The sequence below is a fragment of the Xenopus laevis genome, chromosome 2S (genome assembly GCF_017654675.1).
Source record: "Xenopus laevis strain J_2021 chromosome 2S, Xenopus_laevis_v10.1, whole genome shotgun sequence".
NCBI classification, from domain to species: Eukaryota; Metazoa; Chordata; class Amphibia; order Anura; family Pipidae; genus Xenopus; species Xenopus laevis.
In genome coordinates, this window is record NC_054374.1 from 76,569,960 (window position 1) to 76,591,536 (window position 21,577).

The 21,577-nt window shown below is 37.6% G+C and overlaps 1 protein-coding gene across 2 annotated transcripts; it reads right to left on the reverse strand.

Annotated features, from left to right (window-relative positions):
• Window positions 1–3,497: 3,497 nt before the first annotated feature.
• zc3h12a.S (zinc finger CCCH-type containing 12A S homeolog) lies at window positions 3,498–16,471 on the reverse strand. 2 transcript variants are annotated; one of them, XM_018249554.2, is made up of 6 exons: window positions 16,333–16,471; window positions 12,629–13,187; window positions 7,998–8,137; window positions 7,039–7,273; window positions 6,272–6,378; window positions 3,498–5,822 (listed from the first exon to the last, which is right to left on the reverse strand). In XM_018249554.2, exons 2-6 carry the CDS (start codon window positions 13,144–13,146, stop codon window positions 4,909–4,911), a joined length of 1,914 nt encoding a protein of 637 aa, XP_018105043.1. In that variant the 5' UTR covers window positions 13,147–13,187; window positions 16,333–16,471; the 3' UTR covers window positions 3,498–4,908. The 2 variants fall into 2 exon arrangements, with proteins under 2 accessions (XP_018105043.1, XP_018105042.1); XM_018249553.2 differs by lacking the exon at window positions 16,333–16,471 and adding an exon at window positions 15,070–15,211.
• Between the last annotated feature and the right edge of the window lie 5,106 nt (window positions 16,472–21,577).

Below are 21,577 nucleotides of genomic sequence, written 5' to 3' on the forward strand. Positions count from 1 at the left end.
ACTCTAGAGAACTGTGGCGATCTCTAACTTTACTTTTTTCATAATTATACCCCCATGAGACCTGAAAAAAAAGGAAGTAGTGTTCTGGCTATTATGTTAGACATCCAGTCTTTTTATACATTACATTTTTGGCAAACAAACTATATTGAATTTTTTTTTTATTTTGAACAGCCTATCTATTTACCTAGTTTTTATTTTTACACTGAACAATTCCTTTAACATGGCCGGATTTACATAGTGGGCACCCCTAGGCCCACTGCCGTTTGTCGCTCCTGTCCCCTCCAGGGGGACAGGAGCAATGGGGATTATATCACCAACGCATCCCTAGTGTTTTTGAACCAATCTGGGTGTGGTTGGGCATGCCCCTAAAATCCTGCCACCCTAGGCCCGGGCCTAGGTGGCCTTTCCACAAATCCGGGCCTGTCCTTTAAGCCTTAAAAGTATCATGTTCCACTTATAAAAGCTGAGTATTAAAAATCTATCTTATGGTTGTGATTTATGTGTAGTTTAACCGTGCCTTGCCAGTGAGTGGATGGCTTGATATCTGGGCCAAAAACTGAATCACAATAGGCTCCCATGTAGAGCCCCTCAGGAGAGGGATGTAATAAGCTGCTGACTTGGTCAGAAGTTGCCAAAACAGGGGAAAGTTTTGTAGAGATTTAAATGTCACACTAAAGCTTCTCGTTTTTTTTCCCATTATAAAGACCTTTACATTCCAAATACTAATTAACAGCCACACTGACGCACACAGTACACACAAAGTACAGATCTATAGATATCTGCAATTTTGATAAATTTTTTGAGACTAGACTGTTGATATGTGGGTTCAGAAATTACAGAAGAGACATGCTTACACACTACAAAGAAATACAACAAAAAAGAAAGTAGTAGATATGTAGAAGCGGATCTGGGCCCAATTTGGCTGTCCACACACTGGAACAAATTGGCCTGATCCCGTCATTGACCAATGGCCTACAGGCATGTGAGCCGAGGAACGCATCGACGTGCAGATGTGATCCTCATTGGACAGACAATTAAGCCTGACTTATTGAACTGTGTAACTGTGCAAAAGATAACTTGTCTTGTTCATGGACAAATAATATTTTATATAGGAAGCCTTAGATTGCTGTGTAGCTGATTCTAGGCTCACCTCCCACAAGTATGATAACTAAAGCTGCTACAGTACTGCAGACTTTAAGCAGGGTATGTCAAACAGTACACAGTAGGAGAAAGCTCTTTTGGGCAGAACAGCCTCTACCTCTTGTAATTGTTTGTTTTTTTGTATGTGATCTGTATGTTCAATGTATACATTTATTGTACAGCATTGTGGAATATGTTGGATCTTTGGTATTTCACCATAGGTTGGAAGCCGGTAGATTAGTGAGCTGCAGGAATACTTGTGCTGATTGTTTGAATTTTTCTGACATCCTTCCCTATAGCTACATTAACAACTATATACAGTAACAAAACAAAATTGAGGCATTTGTGAATTTTGTTGCTTCTGTAGATTTTGTTAATCCAGTAAATGTTAGGGCAAGGTAAAACCAAAATAAAAATTTGATTACAATAGAAAATATATAATAACTTTTAAGAGTTATTTGTAAAAACAGTGGCTATTGAAAGCAGCATTTGAATAACTCCTGGTTGTTACTATTAAAACAATGTTGCAAAAGTCTTAAGGCCATACACAAATAGATCTGCTTGTTTGGAGATGTCGCCAAACAAGCGGATCTCTCCCCAATATGCTCAAATATTCCTCAATATGCTGAGGAATTAAAGGTGGCCATACACGGGCCGATAAAAGCTGCAGACAGACCGTATGGGGCCTTCTGATGGGCATCCCCGATTGATATCAGCGGTAAAAATCCCGTTGGATCGAGGGCAGTATCTGTTGATGAGGTCCCGTGATTCGACCACCAGTATACCGATATTGGGCTCATCCGATCATGGGCCCTAGGGCCCAACGATAGGATCATAATGAAAGGTATACCGGTGGTCGAATAATGGGACCTCATCAACAGATACTGTCCGCGATCCGACGAGATTTTTACCCCTGACTCTCAGGCAGATATCAATCGGGGAAGCCCATCAGAGGGCCCCATACACGGGCCAATAAGCTGCTGACTCAGTCTGATGACAGCTTTTATCGGCCAGTGTATGGCCACCTTTAATTCCTCAGCAAAAACAGGTCTGTTAACCAGCTGCTGTGTCTTACATTGTTTCAACAGTCTGAGCCACCAGTGCAGAGAATAGAAAGTGACAAACGCTGCTTTCAACAGCAATAGATATACAAATAACTTTAAAACCATAGATGTAATGAACGTATATTGCAAAGTTGCTTAGAATTATGTTTTCTTATATTAGGTATATTTTTGATTTTGGGGTTGACTTGCCCTTTAAGCACCCTTAAATGATTATAATCACTTGCATGGGCTGATACTCCTGCTAGCAGAAATGCACTGGTCTGGGTTACTTTTGTGCATGAACCACAGATGACCCATGGTGTTTGTACTACAAATTAGTCAGGTGATGGAACAGTAAACTTACAACTGATCTCACATATCCTAACCCAGATTCTCTAATATGAACCTTCTCTTTTGCTTTGTAATATGATGAGTTACAGTACAATATGAATTTCAGTTTCATTGACCTAAGGCCATAACACATTACAAATGGTTTAAGACAGCTTAAGGAAATTCAGAACATTTATTTGACATTCACTTCTTGAAGTAACACAACAGTGGTTGCATCCCATATTAAATATATATATATATATATATATATATATATATATATATATATATATATATATATATATATATATATATATATATATATATATATATAACCGCTAGACCAGAGCATCATCTGATCAAGTACTGTCATCCAGTAAAACAATATTTTAACTCAATGAAGTTATATACAAAAAATAAAAAGCATGTTTTTCTTACTTAGTTAACACATTACATATTGGTAATGTTTGTAATTAACATAATACAGAAGGATTTTCTCCTTGGTGGCCAAGCACATAGTGCTGAGGCAACCAATTCTAATGATCACCATTACTAGTAAGGAGGACAATACAGTAAGCAACATTTCGGGCCTTACTGATCAAAGTCCAATTTATCTGACTACTTTAATGAAAAAAGTCTGACCAAACTAGAATCCATGATTGGACCTTATTTATTATTAAAAAAAATCAAAATTTTATTGAATCGGGGACATGATTGTATGTTTTTTTCTTATTTTTCCCCAAAAAGTCAGAATTTTTGGGATTTTTGTCCGAAAGGCTCGAAACAGTCGGATTTTCGGGATAATTCCAGCTCAGAACACAGAAATTTCCAAATAGGATAGGGACCTCTCCCATTGAGTTATATACAACCTCGGCTGGTCTGAGATGCCGGATTTTCGGGTTCTGACTTTTTCCATCCTCGGGGTTTACTAAATCTCAAAAAATATTAGGTTTTTTTTTTCCAATAAAAATTCAAATTTTATAGTTAGTAGTTTATAGTTAGTTTATAGTTAAAAAACTCGATTTTTTTTTGGCATTCGGACTTTAATAAATAACCCCCTTCATGTCAGAGTTTAATATCCTATAAATAGGAAATCATATAAGGGTATCAGCACTGACACAAAGTTCCAAACGTTGTCTGAATGTCTCATAACTGAGACTAAAAGACTTTTTAAGTTTCCATTGAATTTTCCATGTTTCCCCTTCATTAATGTAATCATTGTACTGGAGTTTAATATTTAGATACAATATGCATCAACTTACCAACTGCCCCAAGGCAATTGTTTCTTTGCATGATGATTTACATATCAGGTGAAGAAAAATGCAATTTGACTGAATACTGGACAAACATTCAGGATAGCTGAAACATAAGAGTTTGTAGTGGGATAAAACCTGTGTGAATACGCATTCAAGGTGCTCTGTGGGAAAATGAACATAATATTGAGAGGGCATTAAACTTGCACTGCAGCTCCTCTAAACAAATCAACTCTTTAAGACCCATATTGTTATTGTTCTATGTATCTGTGCTAAAACAGAAAGATTTGCTTGTATGGTTTTTTTCAGATGAGAGGCTATACATATCTGGCATTTGGATTTTATGTATAATTTCAGTTCTAAATATAAACCTGAGATCTAAAATAGAGAAAGTAATCTGAAAATCACTGAAAACAGTGACATAAATATGTCCTGAATCTTGAAGCCCAATTTGTTAGAAAAATATATAGGCTTTGAAGGCAGTGCCATCCATTTCTTTAATTATTATAGCCTGGAGTAATAATCTTAGCCATCTCTGTATCTTTTGTGCACTTACCAAAGCAATGTGCCTGTTGTTGTTTCTCACCTCTTTAACCTCCACTGTATTTCCTATCTTATTCTTAATTTTCCACGACATCTTGCTCTGTTTTTGTTCTCTTTAATCACAATATCTTCCTATCATGCTGTTTGCACAATTATGGCTGTTATTAAGGCACAGGTGAATTACCTTGTATTTGCTAAAAAATCTACTTCTCACTGGTGCCATCTTTCTTATCTGCTCTCGCACTTCCACGTGGATATGGCTTGCTCTTTGTTGGCAAGTACTTTTTTAGTTGCCACATTTTGCATTAGAATTAGAACTGCTGGGAAGCTTTTAAACACAGCTACAATACATTGATTATATACAACACTTGCACCCGCACTTTGCAATTTAGACAATAGTTTACATTACATACCACCCATTAGTAGTGCTTTTGTGTTTTATCCATGTGTCTACTTATTTTACAGTTATAATTTCATAACCATCCCTAGCCTTAGTCTCTGTCATACCTTATTCCTAAACAAGAATAAAAGGGATGCCATGGAATTGTGCATTTGTTGAAATCACAACCATTAAAGGTTTTTTTCCCTTTGGTTTCGTTTCACATATTGTGTTGGGACCTGTAAGTGAATATTTCAGCTGCTAAACTTTGTGGATCCAACAGTTGTGGGAACTTTCTCATTACAGCATCCACTAATGAGGGCTGAAAGATTGCACACAGCTTGGTGCGCACACTTAATCGCTCAGCTGAAAAGGGATCAGAGCTAGACCACTGAGGCAAATCAGTAGCAGAAGGTGGAATTTGTGGATAAACTGGGTAACTGCTTTGATGTCTACCAGAAGACGGGATTGGATTTGGCTCAGACCAGTAGTCAATTGAATGTGTTGGAGGTGGGTTATAGTCATTCGGAAGGCTGTGGTTGCCATTATGGCCTGTTTTAGGTAGATCTCTATATATTGGGTGTGATATGTTTTGGGGTGACCATTGACTTGATGTATTATATGGGAAGTAGGGTGCTGAACTGTGACTGCATTGTATAGGCTTTTGATAGTTATAGGGTTGACAGCCATCAGTGTCCAAATCATGTCTGTGCTGACAACAATGTCTCTGAGTACAGTTACAATATTTTCCATAGACTACAGGGTCATGAGAACTATCACAATAGCTGTTTGATATACTGGCCCACACTTCGATGCCAGAATCCAAAGAGTTACGGGGAAGTGAGTCCTTTGCATTGGTATAGAAAAACTGCTTTGCTGCCATGTTGTCCACAACTCTGCTCTTCTGTAATGAACTTGTCCTCTCAACAGGTAGCTTCTGCAAAGGTGGACCTTCAGAGTCTAAGGGTGGAACATCTGCCAATGAATGCTGCCTAGATTTTCTGTCATCAAGTGGAGATTTGGTAGGAGAAAGCCTTGCATTTTCACGAAGCTCATCTGCTACAGAACGCTGAGGTTGGTTGATCCTCTCAGGATGATAAAATTTACATTTGATTCCATATGTACATTTTTTACCTATTAGGAAAAAAACAGAAAACACTTTTAGTACATTAAAATGGCTAATATCTGACCAGTTTTGTGTTGACTGCTCTAATGAAATCGAAATAATTCTTTAGTATAGTGTGTATGCATCTACTGTACATGTAAAGATCACAGCTACATACTTTACTCCCTTGCTAAATAAATCAGAAACACTTCTCATGCTGTATGTCCAAAGCAAAAATTCAAAGGACTTCGAAGCAGAGTGCACCAGTGATATATAGTATGTTAACTCCAGAAGAAACTTCTGTAAAACTCTCCATTGTAGAGCTGCCATTTCTTTTTACAGCATTTGAGCTGCAGACTTATGTTCAGAGAGTTACTTTAACTCTCTGCAGAAGAGTGGTAGTAGTTAAGGTTGTGAACGTAAAGAAAAAATAAACTTGTTGCACAGATACGTAAATGGACTATGAAGATATTCTTACCATATGGACACTGCACTTTCTTGTTTTCCACTCCTAATGGTTTTATTCTGAGAAAGTCATCCAAATTTGGCCCATGCCTTCCCAAAGGATCATCTGGTGGCATAAAGCTAGAGGAAAACATATTTAAAAGTTTTATAAAAGGTTTTATAACCTGAGCATGAAAATGGTGAGAGACAATGTATTTTTACATTATAAAAGAAGGAAAGGAAATGACTTTTGGACCACTTGCATTTATTTATATCTACTTCTTTGTGGCCCATTTATATGTACTTATATACAGCATTCGTAGGAAGGAATTCACGGATACAACGTTTTTGGCCCAATTGGCAAAATATAGTTAAACATTAACACAGTAGGACAAGTACTTCCCAGACTCGTGGAGTTTTATGGTCTATAGTTAGACTTTTATCTCGATAAAGGGCTAATTATACAGTAGACCAAAATGTAAATACATCAATACATTTCTCATGTTTTTGTATAAGTCACAACTGTTCTCTTTGTGCGTGAAGCATAACATTTTCACTTCAGTGGCAGAATTTTGAAGACAGGGATTTTATGAGCTATCCCTAAAGCTCTAAATGAATGATCAGTTTTTCACAGTTATATTTAACATTCTCTTCAACAGCCAACTTCTGACTCGAAGAACAAATGGACAAGTCTTGCTCAAACTCAATAAAATAGTAGCCTTTAGTGATCTATCCATGAACATTTACAAAGTTAAAAACACACTAAGGTTTGTTAAATCCAGTTTCAAAGCAAAAACTTACATGTCATTAACAAATGAATACATGAGTAAGCGCTCTTCTATGAATTTTTTCCATTCGACCTTCTCACTTTGGAGATCTCTGTAAGTGTCATTGGACACTATAACCCCATCACATTGAATGGCCAGTTTAACAATGAATCTATCATCATAGCACACCAAACGCTTTCCTCCCACCCGGCGAGATGGTGTGAAAACAACAATCTTCTTTTTTTCCAGCTCACCCAGAATATGTTGGTCTGAAAAATAAGGGAAGCATCATTATTACCTTAATATGAACAAATGTTACAGAAATCCAAAAATGAACCATTGTGTTATCTCCGTTCCCCTATGCCTTTGTAGCAGATTGGAACCTCTCAGTATCTCTAGCTTATTGGAATTCCTTTTTGACTGAAAATTGATTAAACAATGTATTAAAAATTTATTAAAATCCTTATAATTTGGAGGCACATTTATCAAGGGTCAAATTTCGAATTCATGTGAGTTTTTTAAACTCCCCTAAACACCCATACATTTCAAAATTCGACAAATCGATATTTATTATTAATCAACCCGAAAACTCAAATTGAATTAGATTCAAATTATAAATACTCGATTCAAATTTAAAAAACTTGATTCAAGTTTTTTTCTCCGAATGTCAGGAAGGCTGCAAACATCACCAAATTGATCCCTGGACCTCTACCATTGACTTATATAGTAATTCGCAGGTATTAGGTGGTGAATAGTTGAATTTGAGTTCTTAAATGGCCAGAGTATGATAAATATCAAAATTCTAATTAAAACTCAAATCGAGTTTGGATAATTCACAATTCAAATTTGAGAGTTTTGACAAAAACAAATTAAAAAATTAGAATTTTCACTTTGACCCTTAATAAATCTGCCCCATAGTGTGGCATTTAAAACTCATTTGCATATTTTAAATTACATTATTCAAAACCAAAGTCCAGAAAACAGCGTTCATACCTGTAATAGGCATTTCTGGCCGAGGTTGCTCTTTCCTCCATGAGGGTACAAAAACTGTGATATCCGTGTGTCTTCTGTCTAAGAAAAAGTTGACAGCCAGAAGAATCCCACGACATGAAAAGACTTGTTTGTTCCCATGACTAAGGAAGAAAAGAACACAAAGGTTACTTCTTTTGTCCTGTGAAAAAACCATACTCTCCATAGATATCTGCATTACCTAGTACTAAAATATTGCGTAACTGTGCATTCTTGACCATTATTAGAGATGGTGGGGAAAAGGAGATAGTAATTTAAAAAATCCAGTCTGAAACTTCCACAAATTACCTTTTGTAAACATTTTTCTTCTTAAAGGCCCAATGCAAACCTCTGATGAAGATTCAGAGTCCAGTAAATAGGGCAAAACTTGAAAATATGAAATCCAACCTTATGCTGAACCTAAAGTATGACGTTGGCAGTTCTTCTTTATTTGTATAATAACAGTAACAATTTTCTGTCATTTGTAATCATCATTCAGGTCAAAGTCCTATTAATGATATCATGATGATTATTGCTGTATATTGCCCATTTAAGAATACATGCATGCTTTTGAATAAGAAACAAAAAGGTCCAGCATTAGAAAACTACATTTAATAAAAAAAACATGTCCATAGGCCAAACATTATAGCTTATGTCCATCTAGCAGGCCTGCACACATCTGAGAACCCTACTCTCTGCAACTTTACTAGCCCAGTGGATGAAAAATATTTTCTAATCAACCCATACTAAGGAGACACACACTAAACAATGTCACAGGATCACATAGAACAGTTTCAAAATAGAAGATATGAATTGTGTAAGGTTGCATTTGCAGTCTAAAAATAACATGTACTTAAGTGGAATAATCAGGATTTATAATATTCTCTTCAGAGCCCACAATCTAAGATATCCTTTTTTGTCAATACTCATTTTTGAGATGAAGTTCAAAATGAACCATATGTCATAAAAGTCACTTAAAAAATAACCTTTAATTCTCTTTCAACCAAAAGAATGTTTTGAAGCTGGAATGGCTTTTCTGCATAAAGCATTTCCTAACACCTATCTTGGGAACATAAATACCATGAGGGCAGGGGGTGGTACTGCACCAGGGCCTGACCCCCTTCAGGAAGTTGTCAGTATAGCGATGATGCTGTCATGAGAGGAAGGAGTAAGGAGGTAAGGAGGATGTGATGGGGAGAGACAAGTGACCATAATGCCAAAATAAAATAAAATACTGAAATATGATAATAAAAACCAACCTAACATTCCCACTACATTATCAATTTTAAAACCTGGTATGAGCGAATGAATAAAACTGCATACAGTTCAGTGGCTAAAGTAATTACATTATAAAACGACTGTTTGCTAGACTTCTCAGAATAACACAGCTATTAAAATTTTTTTTTTTTAATGTGAACTTCTCTTTTGAGTTTGAGGGTGAACAGCTGGTTAATCACTGGGCTCCAAGCAGGTAAATTAAGATGCAAATAAAATGACACCCTTCTCATGTTGCAATCGACCTTCAATTTTTTTTTCTCAAGTTTATTTTTGGCCAGCAATTTCCGGGTTCTCTTCTAAACAATGTAGCTTTCTTTAATTACAATACTAGTTCTTCACTCTTTCTCCCACAGAGCCCATTAAGCAAATAATTGTGATTTTTTAAAAATGATTTGCTTTTACTGAGTTTTATTAATGTTTAAATCTTTTTCAGTTGGCTTAAAGTATTGTGATCCTTAGTATGGAAACCTCCTTTTCAGAATACTCCAGGTCGCAAGAATTTTGGATAAATGAACTAAGTTATAATTATATCTTAAACTCATAGTTTAGATTGAAATTATTTTGTTTTTCCTACAATGTAGAACAAGGACCCAGAACACACACAATGACATTTCCTGGTTAAGCCTGAATAAATATATTATTTACCTAAGGCCAAAGGTGTAAAAAGTATTTCGGATGAGAGGCTTTACCTTGGCAAACAATATGGAAATTCCCAGGAGGAGGAAGAACAGGTATATTTACATAAAAATCATTTGCATAGAACTGGTAGTGAGCTGTTTGGACAGGCAGGTTTTACAGTGTGTGAATCAGTAAAGAACAATGCATCAGATTAAATATGCAGGAAATAACAGTGGAATTTCCCTCTCGTCCACCTGACACCAAGTGAGACTTTGTACTTTATTCCATTCAGTGACAGAGAAAAGCAAACAGCTGTGCCAGCTCCTCTCTCTCTCTCTCTCTCTCTCTCTCTCTCTCTCTCTCTCTCTCTCTCTCTCTCTCTCTCTCTCTCTTCTCCTGTCTGCTTTTTTTCCTGCCACTCGCTGTACATATGTTGCCTGCCTATACTATTTCTTCTGCTCACCATTCACACAGGGGAAGTGTTACTAATAGTAGTCTTTTTCAATGCTCTCTTTTTACTACAAATGGCGTTCTTCATCTTCACACAAGACTTTTTCACATTCACCAATATATTGTTCACATTTTTCCACCTACTTTTTTACATTTTCTAAGGATTCGAGTTTAGATCTGAATTAATAACCCCAGTATTTGATTATATGAAAACAGAGTGTCTCATGTAGTTGTTGAATTTAAAGTAATAGCATAATATTAAGGGAATCTACCTTAAAATAAGAAGAATCCATTAGAAACTAATATCAAGATTCCTTATATAGGTCAGTGGCTCCAGCAGAACTAATGGATCAGTAGCTCTTTGGAGGATTCTGAGAGATCAATACATGCCAAAAAAATGCCCCATGTTACCTGCCATAACATCCCATAATCTTAATGAGAAGGAGGTAATATATGGTCAATTTTCACAAGTTTTGCCACACATTTTTGAGCGATAACTGGGTGAAAATTACCTAGACATGATTCCCACATACATACCCCACAGGTGCTATGAGCAAGATAATATTTAACACAGGCATGGCACATAATAGTCTTTTAATGAGAATTACACATGCATTTATTAAGAGGGACTGAAAATATAAAATAAACAGTTACTTCTGTTCTTCCTGTAAAGAACACAGGATCATAGTTTGTTTCTGCTAAACAGGTTTCAAAATAAGACAAGGAAGCATTTAAAGAATAGGAAATGATTCAGCAGTGAGTCAATGTGCTAGTCTCCCCATTTGTTGTAGCATAACCTGCACTAGCATTATTTGTACATATATCAGATTTAAAACCCAGATTTGTTTGCACCAGATATATCAAGGGTATTGACCTATTTTTATTTTTATGCAACATGCAGGAAAAGAGAAAGATGCAAATTATTGCTACACTCTGTTATAATATGATGAAAATGCAAATATAGTATTAACTCTTCCCGGATCCCACCCACCCACACAGTGGGGCAAAGCTTATTCAATGAGCAGGAGTAATATTAGGTAATACCTTACAAAACCTGTTTAGCATGAGACCAAGGATACCCTGCATGACTAGGGCTCTCTGAAATGATTGGTATTGGATTGTTTTTCCTAAAGGGACAGTTTATTGATTGTACAGCCTGTTCCTATTTTACGTTCTAAGCAATGGCTGATCCATTTCTTTTTAGTCCTGATTAATGGCCACCCTCCCCCAGGGATGCTGCTAGATATACAGCAAATCAACTACTGCTGGAGGGCTACATATTATACCTCCTGTTCTACAACATTCATGCATGTGACACAATAAGTGCCTACTAATAGTATAAAAGCTAATTTCCAAGCAAGGAATTCATTTCATGACTTGTGATTTGATACATTATAAAATGATATCTCTGTGATTGCTCAATATCCAAAAATAATTCTAACTCTACTTATCTCTGGGAGGTTTGCACATCAGATATAGAAAGCACTCGTCTGATACAGAGTTTTTTTAAGGTGAAATATAGTAAGTTCAGCTTTAGTTTAGATTTGATGCTTTTTAGATCTGAGTGATGATAGGTCTGAATGGACTTTAACTAGAGAAATAGACTAGAGGAACCATAGGGTTTCAGGAAAACATGGAAAGATTAAAATTTTCCCGTAAAGCAACAGACCCAACATTTTCTTGTATATTGTCATTTCTATAGGATGTCTGAACTACTCTTTATATGTATGTATATAATGATCATAAAGTCCACAACACATTAACTTTTCCCATCTAGCAGTTTCCTTAAAAGGAAAATGACAATAAGAGGGTTATTTACTAAAACAATGATTGTGAAAAAAACTAGACAAAATCGAACTTCGAATCATGTGACTTTTTGGATTTGTCGATCTGAAAACTCAAATTTATCACGTTGTCATCTGAGAAATTATTCAGATTATCAAACAAAAACCAGCGCAAAAAGCCCAAAACTTTTGAGAAGCATGAAAGGATAAAACATGTTCCAAAGGTTCATCTGCCATTGACTTTTACATAATTTTGACAGGTTTTAGCTAGAGTATTTTCAGATTCTAATTATAAGCAGCTTCTGGGTATAATAAATCTCGAAAAATTTGATTTTTTTTCTCGAATTTTTTTTTTCCCTTTAAAAACTCGACTAGAAAAAATTGAGTTTTAGTAAATAAACCTTCAAGTGTTTTGTCGATATTTTCTTGCTTTTCGTGCCCTGCAAGTAATAACAAAACAAATAATATAACAATAATCAAACACACCTCATTGCCACATTGCTGCCATCAATGACAATTGGCCTTAAGTTGTTGCCATCATTATCTTCACTCGAAGGTACTGAAGGTGTACACCTGCTTCCCAACACACCTCTAGAGGCCAAAAAGGTTTCTGAAGACTCATCAGGAATTGTTTCTCTTTCTGGATTTGCTCCATGTTTAACCAGTTCCCCAAGTACAGAATTGGTATCTGCCTGTACACCAAGATTGTGAAGGACAGCTTGGATTTCATCTGAAGAGTAGCCAAGTTTGCGGAAAAAGTCTACTTTCATTTGCATTTCTCCCAGATCAGGTGCAGGTGAGCTTGACTTGTCTGCTGACATCTCCTGCTCATCTTTCTTATCTTTATGAGACCGACTTCTTGTGGATGCCCAGTTAAGGCTGCCATAGCCCAAGTCAAATGTATCTCCATTTCTCACTGAGTGGTCACTGTTGTTTCCCAGAGAGGACTCCTTCCACCTTAAAGTATCCAAAGTCCAGTTAAGGTCAAAAGGAAGACTTTCCATACTCTTGTTCTTCAGTCTAACACTGCACTGACTTGCAGTTCCTACAAACACAAAATTAATGTTTAACACACATTAACTTAATCCCAAGAAAATATTAACTAACACATGCAACACACCACACTTTTGACTATTTTTTTGAGCATAATGTTCATTTACATTGTATGTGTGCTCATAGAAATTTCACGAATCAATGCCTTTGCAAATGGTTGAAGTAAATTCCAGTGATAAACTGAACCTTCCTTCAATAGCACTTAATTCATCCTTTTTCCCTTCAGCACTCTTTACAGTATGATAGTCTAGCGTCAAAATATTGCCTTTTTGTATGAAAAAGTCCCATCTGAATGCTGCATTAAAAGTTTTTATTAAAAATAGATATATCTTTACTTCTGCTTTCCAAAGACATTATTACATATGGTATTGCAGATGTGTGAACAAAAAGGAAATGCACAGCATTCATTAGCAATAAAATGTTTTGAAATCCACAGCATCTTGCATATGTGGTGAATCAAACTTTGTACCACAAGGTGGTTTGGCCTCTTTTGTGGTCAGTGCTTTGTAATGTGCTGTCCTCCACTCTGGAAATATTATTTTGTATTTGAATATTACAATAAATGAGGTTGCCTAATAAATGACGTCACTAGTAATGGTGCACATTACTTTTAAGGCTAATAAATGTCCTGCATTTAATACAACATTCATAGCTCTTTAAAGAATACTCAGTTTAGGTTTTGTTTGTCCAGATTAAAATACCTTTTAGAAATGTTTACCTTTTCCCAATTATTCTGGTTAAGAGCATGCTTTACTTTAGACCAGGGGTCTCCAACTTTTTTTTACCTGTGAGCCACATTCAAATGTAAAAACAGTTGGGGAGCAACACAAACATGAAAAAGTCCCATGGGATGCCAAATAATGGCTGTGATTGGCTATTTGGTAGCCCCTATGAGGACTGGCAGCCTACAGGAGGCTCTACTTGGCACTATACTTAGTTTTTATTCAATTAAAACTTGCTTTCAAGCTTGGGATTCAAAAATAAGCACCTGCTTTGAGGACCCTGAGAGCAACATCCAAGGGGTTGGAGAGCAACATGTTGCTCACGAGTTACTGGTGCGGGATCACTGAGTTAGACAATGCTATACATTGTAACTGAATATCATTACATTAGATACAGGGGTTGAGGACTTCACTAAATATCTGGCACAATAGTGATACCTACCCTAACCTGCCCCTAACTTTCCCTTAGCTTGGCTGAATGTTTGTCATTTATCTAAATATAAGCACCACCTCTAGGATATGCCTGATAATGTGGGTCCACTGCCCGCTTGCCACCTGAGCCTGGAGTAGTTTTTCGCCCCAACTCCCCCCTGCCTGTGGGTAACCCATGGTTTTGGGCTGATCTGTGGACTATTACAGAGTAATGCAGGCATTACATACATGGCTCCCTTGTACCTTGTACATGCCTTGCATGTTCTAAAGGTTGGGCATTCCAGTAGGACACTGGTATGCCTCTAACATGCTGCCCCCTTTTTTAACACAGCTCTTTCAAAATAACTAGTGAACAATTTGACCCATTATTAGTAAATAATACTTTAGTTCATTATTTATTGTTAGAGCCTGTAGCTTCTCATTTGGCCCCAACTACACGTGTCCTCATATTTGGCAGCCTCCCCTCTGTAATGTGCCAAGACCTGCTTTCCAGTTGCTGAGGGGTGTTTTACTTATTGCTATAATAAGAAACCCAGATTACGTACAAAGTTCATAGAGCAGGACAGAAAATTAACAGGAAAAAGGGAGACAGTGTTGCAATATGTGTGTCACTGCCCCCCCCTTTTGCTGCCCAGTATAGGATTCCACTAGCAAGCAAGGATTTATACAAGCAGTCTCCGCAACGTGAACCCAGTCCCCCACCAACACCACAAGACTTACCAGGCCCTTAAGATCTTGCAAGTTGCGGCGGTACAGAATTAAAAAAGGTTTCTTTAACTTTGGGTCCTGAGACGGGCAGAAGAGTCGTCTCTGTGACATTTCTGCTGCTATGTGTTTGTGTGTAACAGGAAGCTACAATACAGTCAGTTGGGTGTGTTTATGTGGGTGGTAATGGGAAATCCAGATCCGGTGCTTTAAAGGCACAGCCTCAGAAATCAGCCAAACCGGAATATTCACACTACACTCAGTACAAACATTTACACTTCTCTATGAAATTTAAGCAGTGGAAAAATTAAGCTAACCAGTAAGACATAAATATTACAGAGACTGATAAAAACCTACTGACGGCTGACTTCTCAACATAACATTCCCTGCCATTAGTAATAAACATGCCAGCATCAGGCGAAACAAAGAAGAAAAAGCAAGGAGAATAAAGAGAGTCAATAACCCTTTAAATAGAAAACAGACAGTTCAATCTCTCTAAAAGATCCGGATTATGTCGTTTTTTTTATGTTCCATTGAACTGAAGCAAACTGGAATATAAAAAAGCACCTTATGTTTGGCATTGCTAAGCTAGGAATACAACAGGTACACATGATAAACATTAAAGAGGCACGCTGGCTGGTTATTGTCTGAAGGAAAACTCTGAACCAGTTAAGCAAGGCCTCCACAACTACTGCCACTACCAGGCACAGTCTCATTATTCCAATTAACAGGGCAGAGAATATGGCAGGACCTTACAACACTGGGGAAAAGCCTACCATTCAGAAAATGTTAAAATTCTTCAGCAAACTTATATCTCTGTTTCCCAGTAAATGTTCTCAGGTTAAAGTGCTTTGGAAGGACAGGAAAATGACAGAAGGAGGAATGAGGGGGTACAAGTAACAGTCAGTTGTGTAAAATCAGGGGGGAATGGAACCAGCACAATAGTCTGCTGATAGGGGCAGAAGAAAGTGTCACAAAATGTGTGGAGGGACTATTAAATAGCCACTTTAGACATATGCTTCATATATAAATTGACAGACAGCGTACTGAATACAGTTGACCTATAGAATACATTCAGACAGCATCAAACAGGTATATTTTGGCTCAGTGACATCAAAACAACAATCCTCCTTGCTGCCAGTAGCTGGCACCTCTCCTCTAACATGTCAGTTTGTCCGAGCAGGTAGCAAAGAGCTGGCTCCAAACAGTGAGAGCAAAAGGAAAAAAAGCTTCTAATTCACTTTAGTTTTTATTTGTTGAAAAACAAAATTTACTCACAGCCCTGCAGCGGTCTCCTTCTTGAATCTGAATGGTATTGGAGGGAGGGGCTGTAAGCATTTCTCTAAGCAGAGTTGCCAAGCAGATGCCGATTACCTTTCCTTCCACAACTCTTTTATAACATTGAAATCTGGGCGATGTACCTGTGCAGATACACAAGTCATAGGTAGCTACTCCCCGCCCTGCTCAGCTTTAATCTACACAAGGAGGAAGTACTGTACAGATATGCTAGTAGTTCAAAGTACTGAGGCTTTTTGCTTAACCCTTACCTCACAACTGTTCCTGAGGCAAAGAGAAAACAGGGAACATCAGTTTTCTTAGAATCAGCATCATCTGCCTGACTACTACATACATATAGAATTTTTCTCCATCCCATTGCTGTATATCAATGACCTCAATATTTAAATGGGATGTAAATCTTCCATGAAACCTTCCCACTAGATTCCTAGCAGGAAACCCAGTTTTAGGGGAAAGTTTTGATCAATGGGTAAAATATCAAACTCCTGGGAATCCTTCAGAATTTGCCAGTTCAATGTTTAGGCTAGGGGCGAGAATAGTGTTGCCACCTGTATGAACTCTCCGGTTCAAAACTGCCTGGCAGGTTTTCCAAATTAGGAAAATCGGGTAGGATTCCCTGTAACTGACGCGACGATCTGGCAATCGACGGTCGCCACAACATAGCCCCGTCCCTGACATTACAACCCGCCCCTGGCGTGTCATGGCTCCACCCCATTACATAATGTCTCCGCCCCCTGCCCACAGTCAGATGGGCAAAAGGTGGCAACCCTAGAAGAGAAGCCATACAGCAGACCTCTTGTATCCCCACTGTAAAGTCATTACACCAATGCTTGCCATATCTAAAATAAGATGATTAACATGTACTGTAGTTTTGCTTGCTAATACAGATATGGGATCTATTATCTGGAAACCTGTTATACAGGAAGCTCTATAATATTGGAAGGTTGTCTCCCATTGACTCCATTTTATCCAAAAAATCCACATTTTAAAAAATTATTTCCTTTTTCTCTGTAATAATAAAACAGTACCTTGTACTTGATCCAAACTAAGATATAATTAATCCTTACTGGAAGCAGCAGCAGCCTACTGGGTTTATTTAATGATTAAATGATTTTCAAGTAGACTTAAGGTTTGAAGATCCAAATTACAGAAAGATCTATTATCTGGAAAACCCCAGGTCCCGAGCATTCTGGAGAACAAGCCCCATATTTGTATAACATTGCAATCAACATCAGAATGGTGGACAGAGGGGTATATTTATCAAAGAGTGAAGTTAGAAATCTCAACAGTCCGCTGGAGTTAAATTGCGCCACTTTCCATTCATTTCTATGGGATTTTTAAGGCATATTTATAAAAGGGTGAACTTTCACTTTCACCCATTGATGAATATTCCCATAGAAATGGATGGAGAGAGGTGGAATTTAACTGTAGTGGACGGTGGAGATCTCTAACTTGACTCTTTCAAAAATATACCCCATAGTTTTGTTAAGGTTGTTGAATATGAGAAAAATATATTAATGCCTGTACACAAGGACCAGACAAGACTCTCATTAAAACATTTATGGAACATTCTTGCATTAAAAAAAAATCCATCCCTGATGTTATTAGACTACAGTTCCCACGTTCACATGTGAGAATTCTTAAAAATCCATAACACCCTACTTCTTATAAATCATGTCATTAAAACACTCCAATCAATTTGGAAATTGATCTGCTGTGTAATGGTTACCTACTTGATTTTGGCACATTGAAGTCTATAAAGACCTTAATGGGCCATTTTCAAAAGCTGCCCAAATTTACCATAAATGCTGTTTTGCTCCTCAGAATTCTTGCTTAATATAATTATAGCCACAAGGGAAGTTATGCCTGTTGTAATTGTGCCCAATGCAAATCAAAGCAAACCGGGCAAAATAAATAGGGTGCACTTTGTGTTTAACAAACATGGGGACTGCGTTCCCACATAGTACCCATCTTAAAACATAGTGTAAACTTAGTGTAAGTCTGCTGCACATAATGACACAATCCACTATAGAAACCCTGGAATTACTGCCATTACTGTTCAAGATGGTAGCTATAGGTTCACGATCGTCAGTAGGTGCACTTGCTAACAATTAATCTATACACAAGTGAAAAGAACATGTTTGGGCAAATAAAATCCATGCTCGCAACAATTGCATCCACGTATATATCCACTTATATCCATTTTAGTGCTACTGAATTTGCACATACAGTCTTAAATTAGGTTTCTTATCTGCAGGAAAGCATCACTCATATGAAGAATTGCAGCCTACACCTTCTGCTAGATAGATGCTGGCAATTACAGTTTGATGACAGTTGGAGGATTGCAGGCTGGGCATACTCAATGTATACAGCCGACAAAAAGTTATATTGGCTTTTACAATATATGTCCTTTGCACTTCTAACTGCATTGTTCCCCCTCCCAAACCTAGAAGACCATCTGATGCTGGGGATGCAGGACAAATGCCTTCTCTTTCTCTGTCTGTAAGCCCTGATAGCTCTTGAAAAATGTGGGCTTGGTGTCACCAGGCAGAGAAAGAACTGAGAAACCTTAGGTTTGAGAAGTCTCCTAAATAGTAAAGAAAAGCTAAAAATCATCACCCAGGTTAATTTGGGTATTTGGACTTTTACTAAGGACTATTGTAACAAAGAGACCTTCTGTAAAACAGGAAGCTCAGAACAAGAGCCCTTGTCTCTCTGCACTTTTTATGATTCAATGACATACAGTAGATGTGGCCAAATTGCACTAACCCAGGAAGTAAGGATATTTATATACATGATGCAATGATCTAATGGCATATGACCAGCTAAAGGGCATTCTATGGGATGAGACAGAGTGACAAATAAGTTTGGATAAAGCTGGGGAATCGTTGAATGATCAGTGAAGAGGTTGGCAAGAAAACTTGGCAGCTTTTTATACAAGATATACATGGTGCTAAGGGAAAAAACTGTTTTCTTATTGAAGGTGGTATTGGTACATAGATTATGCTACTCTTTATACAAAAATAGGGTTCTGAGAGGGTTGGATATTTCCATTTCCCAATTTGCAAAATTGCCATGGATGACAATTTTTCCCGGAGGAACTTCGTGAACAATTTTCCTCATCACTAATGAAGAGAGATGTTACAGGGATTACAGGGATTGTAGCCAAGAAACTATACTTTTATGCTAAGGAGCAAATTATGCTGATCCATTACAAAGGGTCTTGATGGATGGAAGTGGTATTGAATACATACACTCCTTTACATCAGATACTGGTGGGAAAAACCAAGCTAAATCAAGTAGATGTCAAGCTCATTGAGAAGAGATAAGTTAATGGCTTGCAATGTATTTTTGACAAAAATATGCAGATCTATATTCATTATACAGTATTTCTGTTTTGTGGAAATTTGTAACATTTCTGGTAATTGCCTAGACTTCATACACAAATCATTTCTATATCTTCTTAATTGTAAAATTAAGATTTAAGGTACCATTCAACCTTCTGTTGCCAAGGTGCTCCAATAAGCCAATAACTACACATATATATCCCCTAAAGCTGCATATACAGTATAGCAGACACTTAACCCATGCTGGCGATCACAAGGAAACTGGCACTCTTAACAGGGGCAATCTGGGGTCTGAATTCTTCTTTATAGTGCTCTCTTATTAGAGAGATCCAGTGGGCCATGGGATTATCCCACCTATAGAAACAACAACTCAGTCTTGCACTTCCGCGAGAGCTCTGTAAAAACAGGATAAGGTTAACTTTCATCATCATAGCCTTCTGTTGTCTTGAGCTTCACATTTAGGTGCAAGACAGGACTTAGACGAGTGTATGTACCTCACATAGTAGCAGTGCATCAAACTGAATTCAAAGTAGTGGTCACTTACCAAATGTCAGTCACTGCAAAATTTGTACATTGTACACTGCCTTCTTCTTTCTTTGAATTAGTGCAGGTCCCTGCACCCCATTTTGGAGCACAGATACTACAGTCGCCCCCAATACCAGCCACGTTTTGATGCCCACGTTGGCCATCTCCCTTATAGCATTATCTTTACTCTAAATTGTACATCTTTCATCCATACAGGTTACAGAGTCATGGTGTATACAGCTTTTTTATCTGGCACGAGGAGCAAGGCACAGCCAACCATGGGCAGATGGGCTCTCTGTAGTGATGGGCGAATTTTCGTCGTTTCGCTTCGCTGAAAAATTTGCGAATTTCCAGCAAAATTCACGAAATGGAAAAAAATTCTCAAAACGGCACTGACGTCTCGTTTTTTTTTCAACGCCGGTGTCCATTTTTTTCTACGCCGGTGAATTTTTGCGGGCGTCTTGCGAATTTATTCGCAGGGTGGCGAATCGCGCAAATTCGCCGTGAATTCGCGCCTGGCGAATAAATTCGCCCATCACTAGCACTCTGCATGAACCATTAGAAGCTCTTGCATGGAGTAATAATAAATGACCCCCAGTCTGTTGCTTACAAAGCAAGTACAAATAGCATCCACCATTTATACAAAATGCAGTGTTATTTTCCAGAATTGCAATGTAATTGCGGGCACACAAAAAGCAGCTACTAATTTGGATCCACATTAGTTAATTCTGCTTAAGTTGCTTTCCTATGTTGCTTGCATTAATGTTGGAGCAATGTATCAAACAGATCGGTTTTGTGATTCATGACATTCAGTTGCTTCTGTAGGTACAGAAAGCCAGAGAAACCCTCAAAGTCAGAAATATATTGAGCTATGTTATTTGTAAGTGGGAAATGTATTTAGCATTGGACCATGCTAACTAAATATTTATATACAGATCTAGCTACTGTTAGGTAAATGGCCTACACCCTATAGGCCCAGCCTATTTGACATTACAACTTTACTCTGTTGGCAAAGGAATGCATAGAAACATGAATCTGGGGAATTAGGAACAGGCAGGGGCGGGCCATGCCTACCGGGTGCCCTAGGGAGCCCAGCCGGCCACCTTGCTCCCCTTGTTCCCTGGGAACAGGAAACATATAAATTGCAGTAGATGCTGGCAGGTGTATCAGAATATAATTGAAGAGTTAATGTATTCTCCTATTAAATGGCAGATTTGTATATTGAAAATTTCGTATCAGGAACTCTTTATGTAATAAGCAAAAGGCTGAATCAGCTTCATTTGCATAGGGAAACAGCAGCACCATCTATCAACTATAAACTATACATGAGTATATACAATTATTTGTAATATTAA

Coding starts and splice junctions, on each gene's coding strand:
- zc3h12a.S (XM_018249554.2), bottom strand. CDS start 13,146: ATGGAAAGTCTTCCTTTTGACCTTAACTGGACTTTGGATACTTTAAGG. Junction 7,274..7,997: donor GCCAGAAATGCCTATTACAG/GTATGAACGCTG, acceptor CTTATTTTTCAG/ACCAACATATTCTGGGTGAG. Junction 5,823..6,271: donor GAAAGTGCAGTGTCCATATG/GTAAGAATATCT, acceptor TTTTCCTAATAG/GTAAAAAATGTACATATGGA.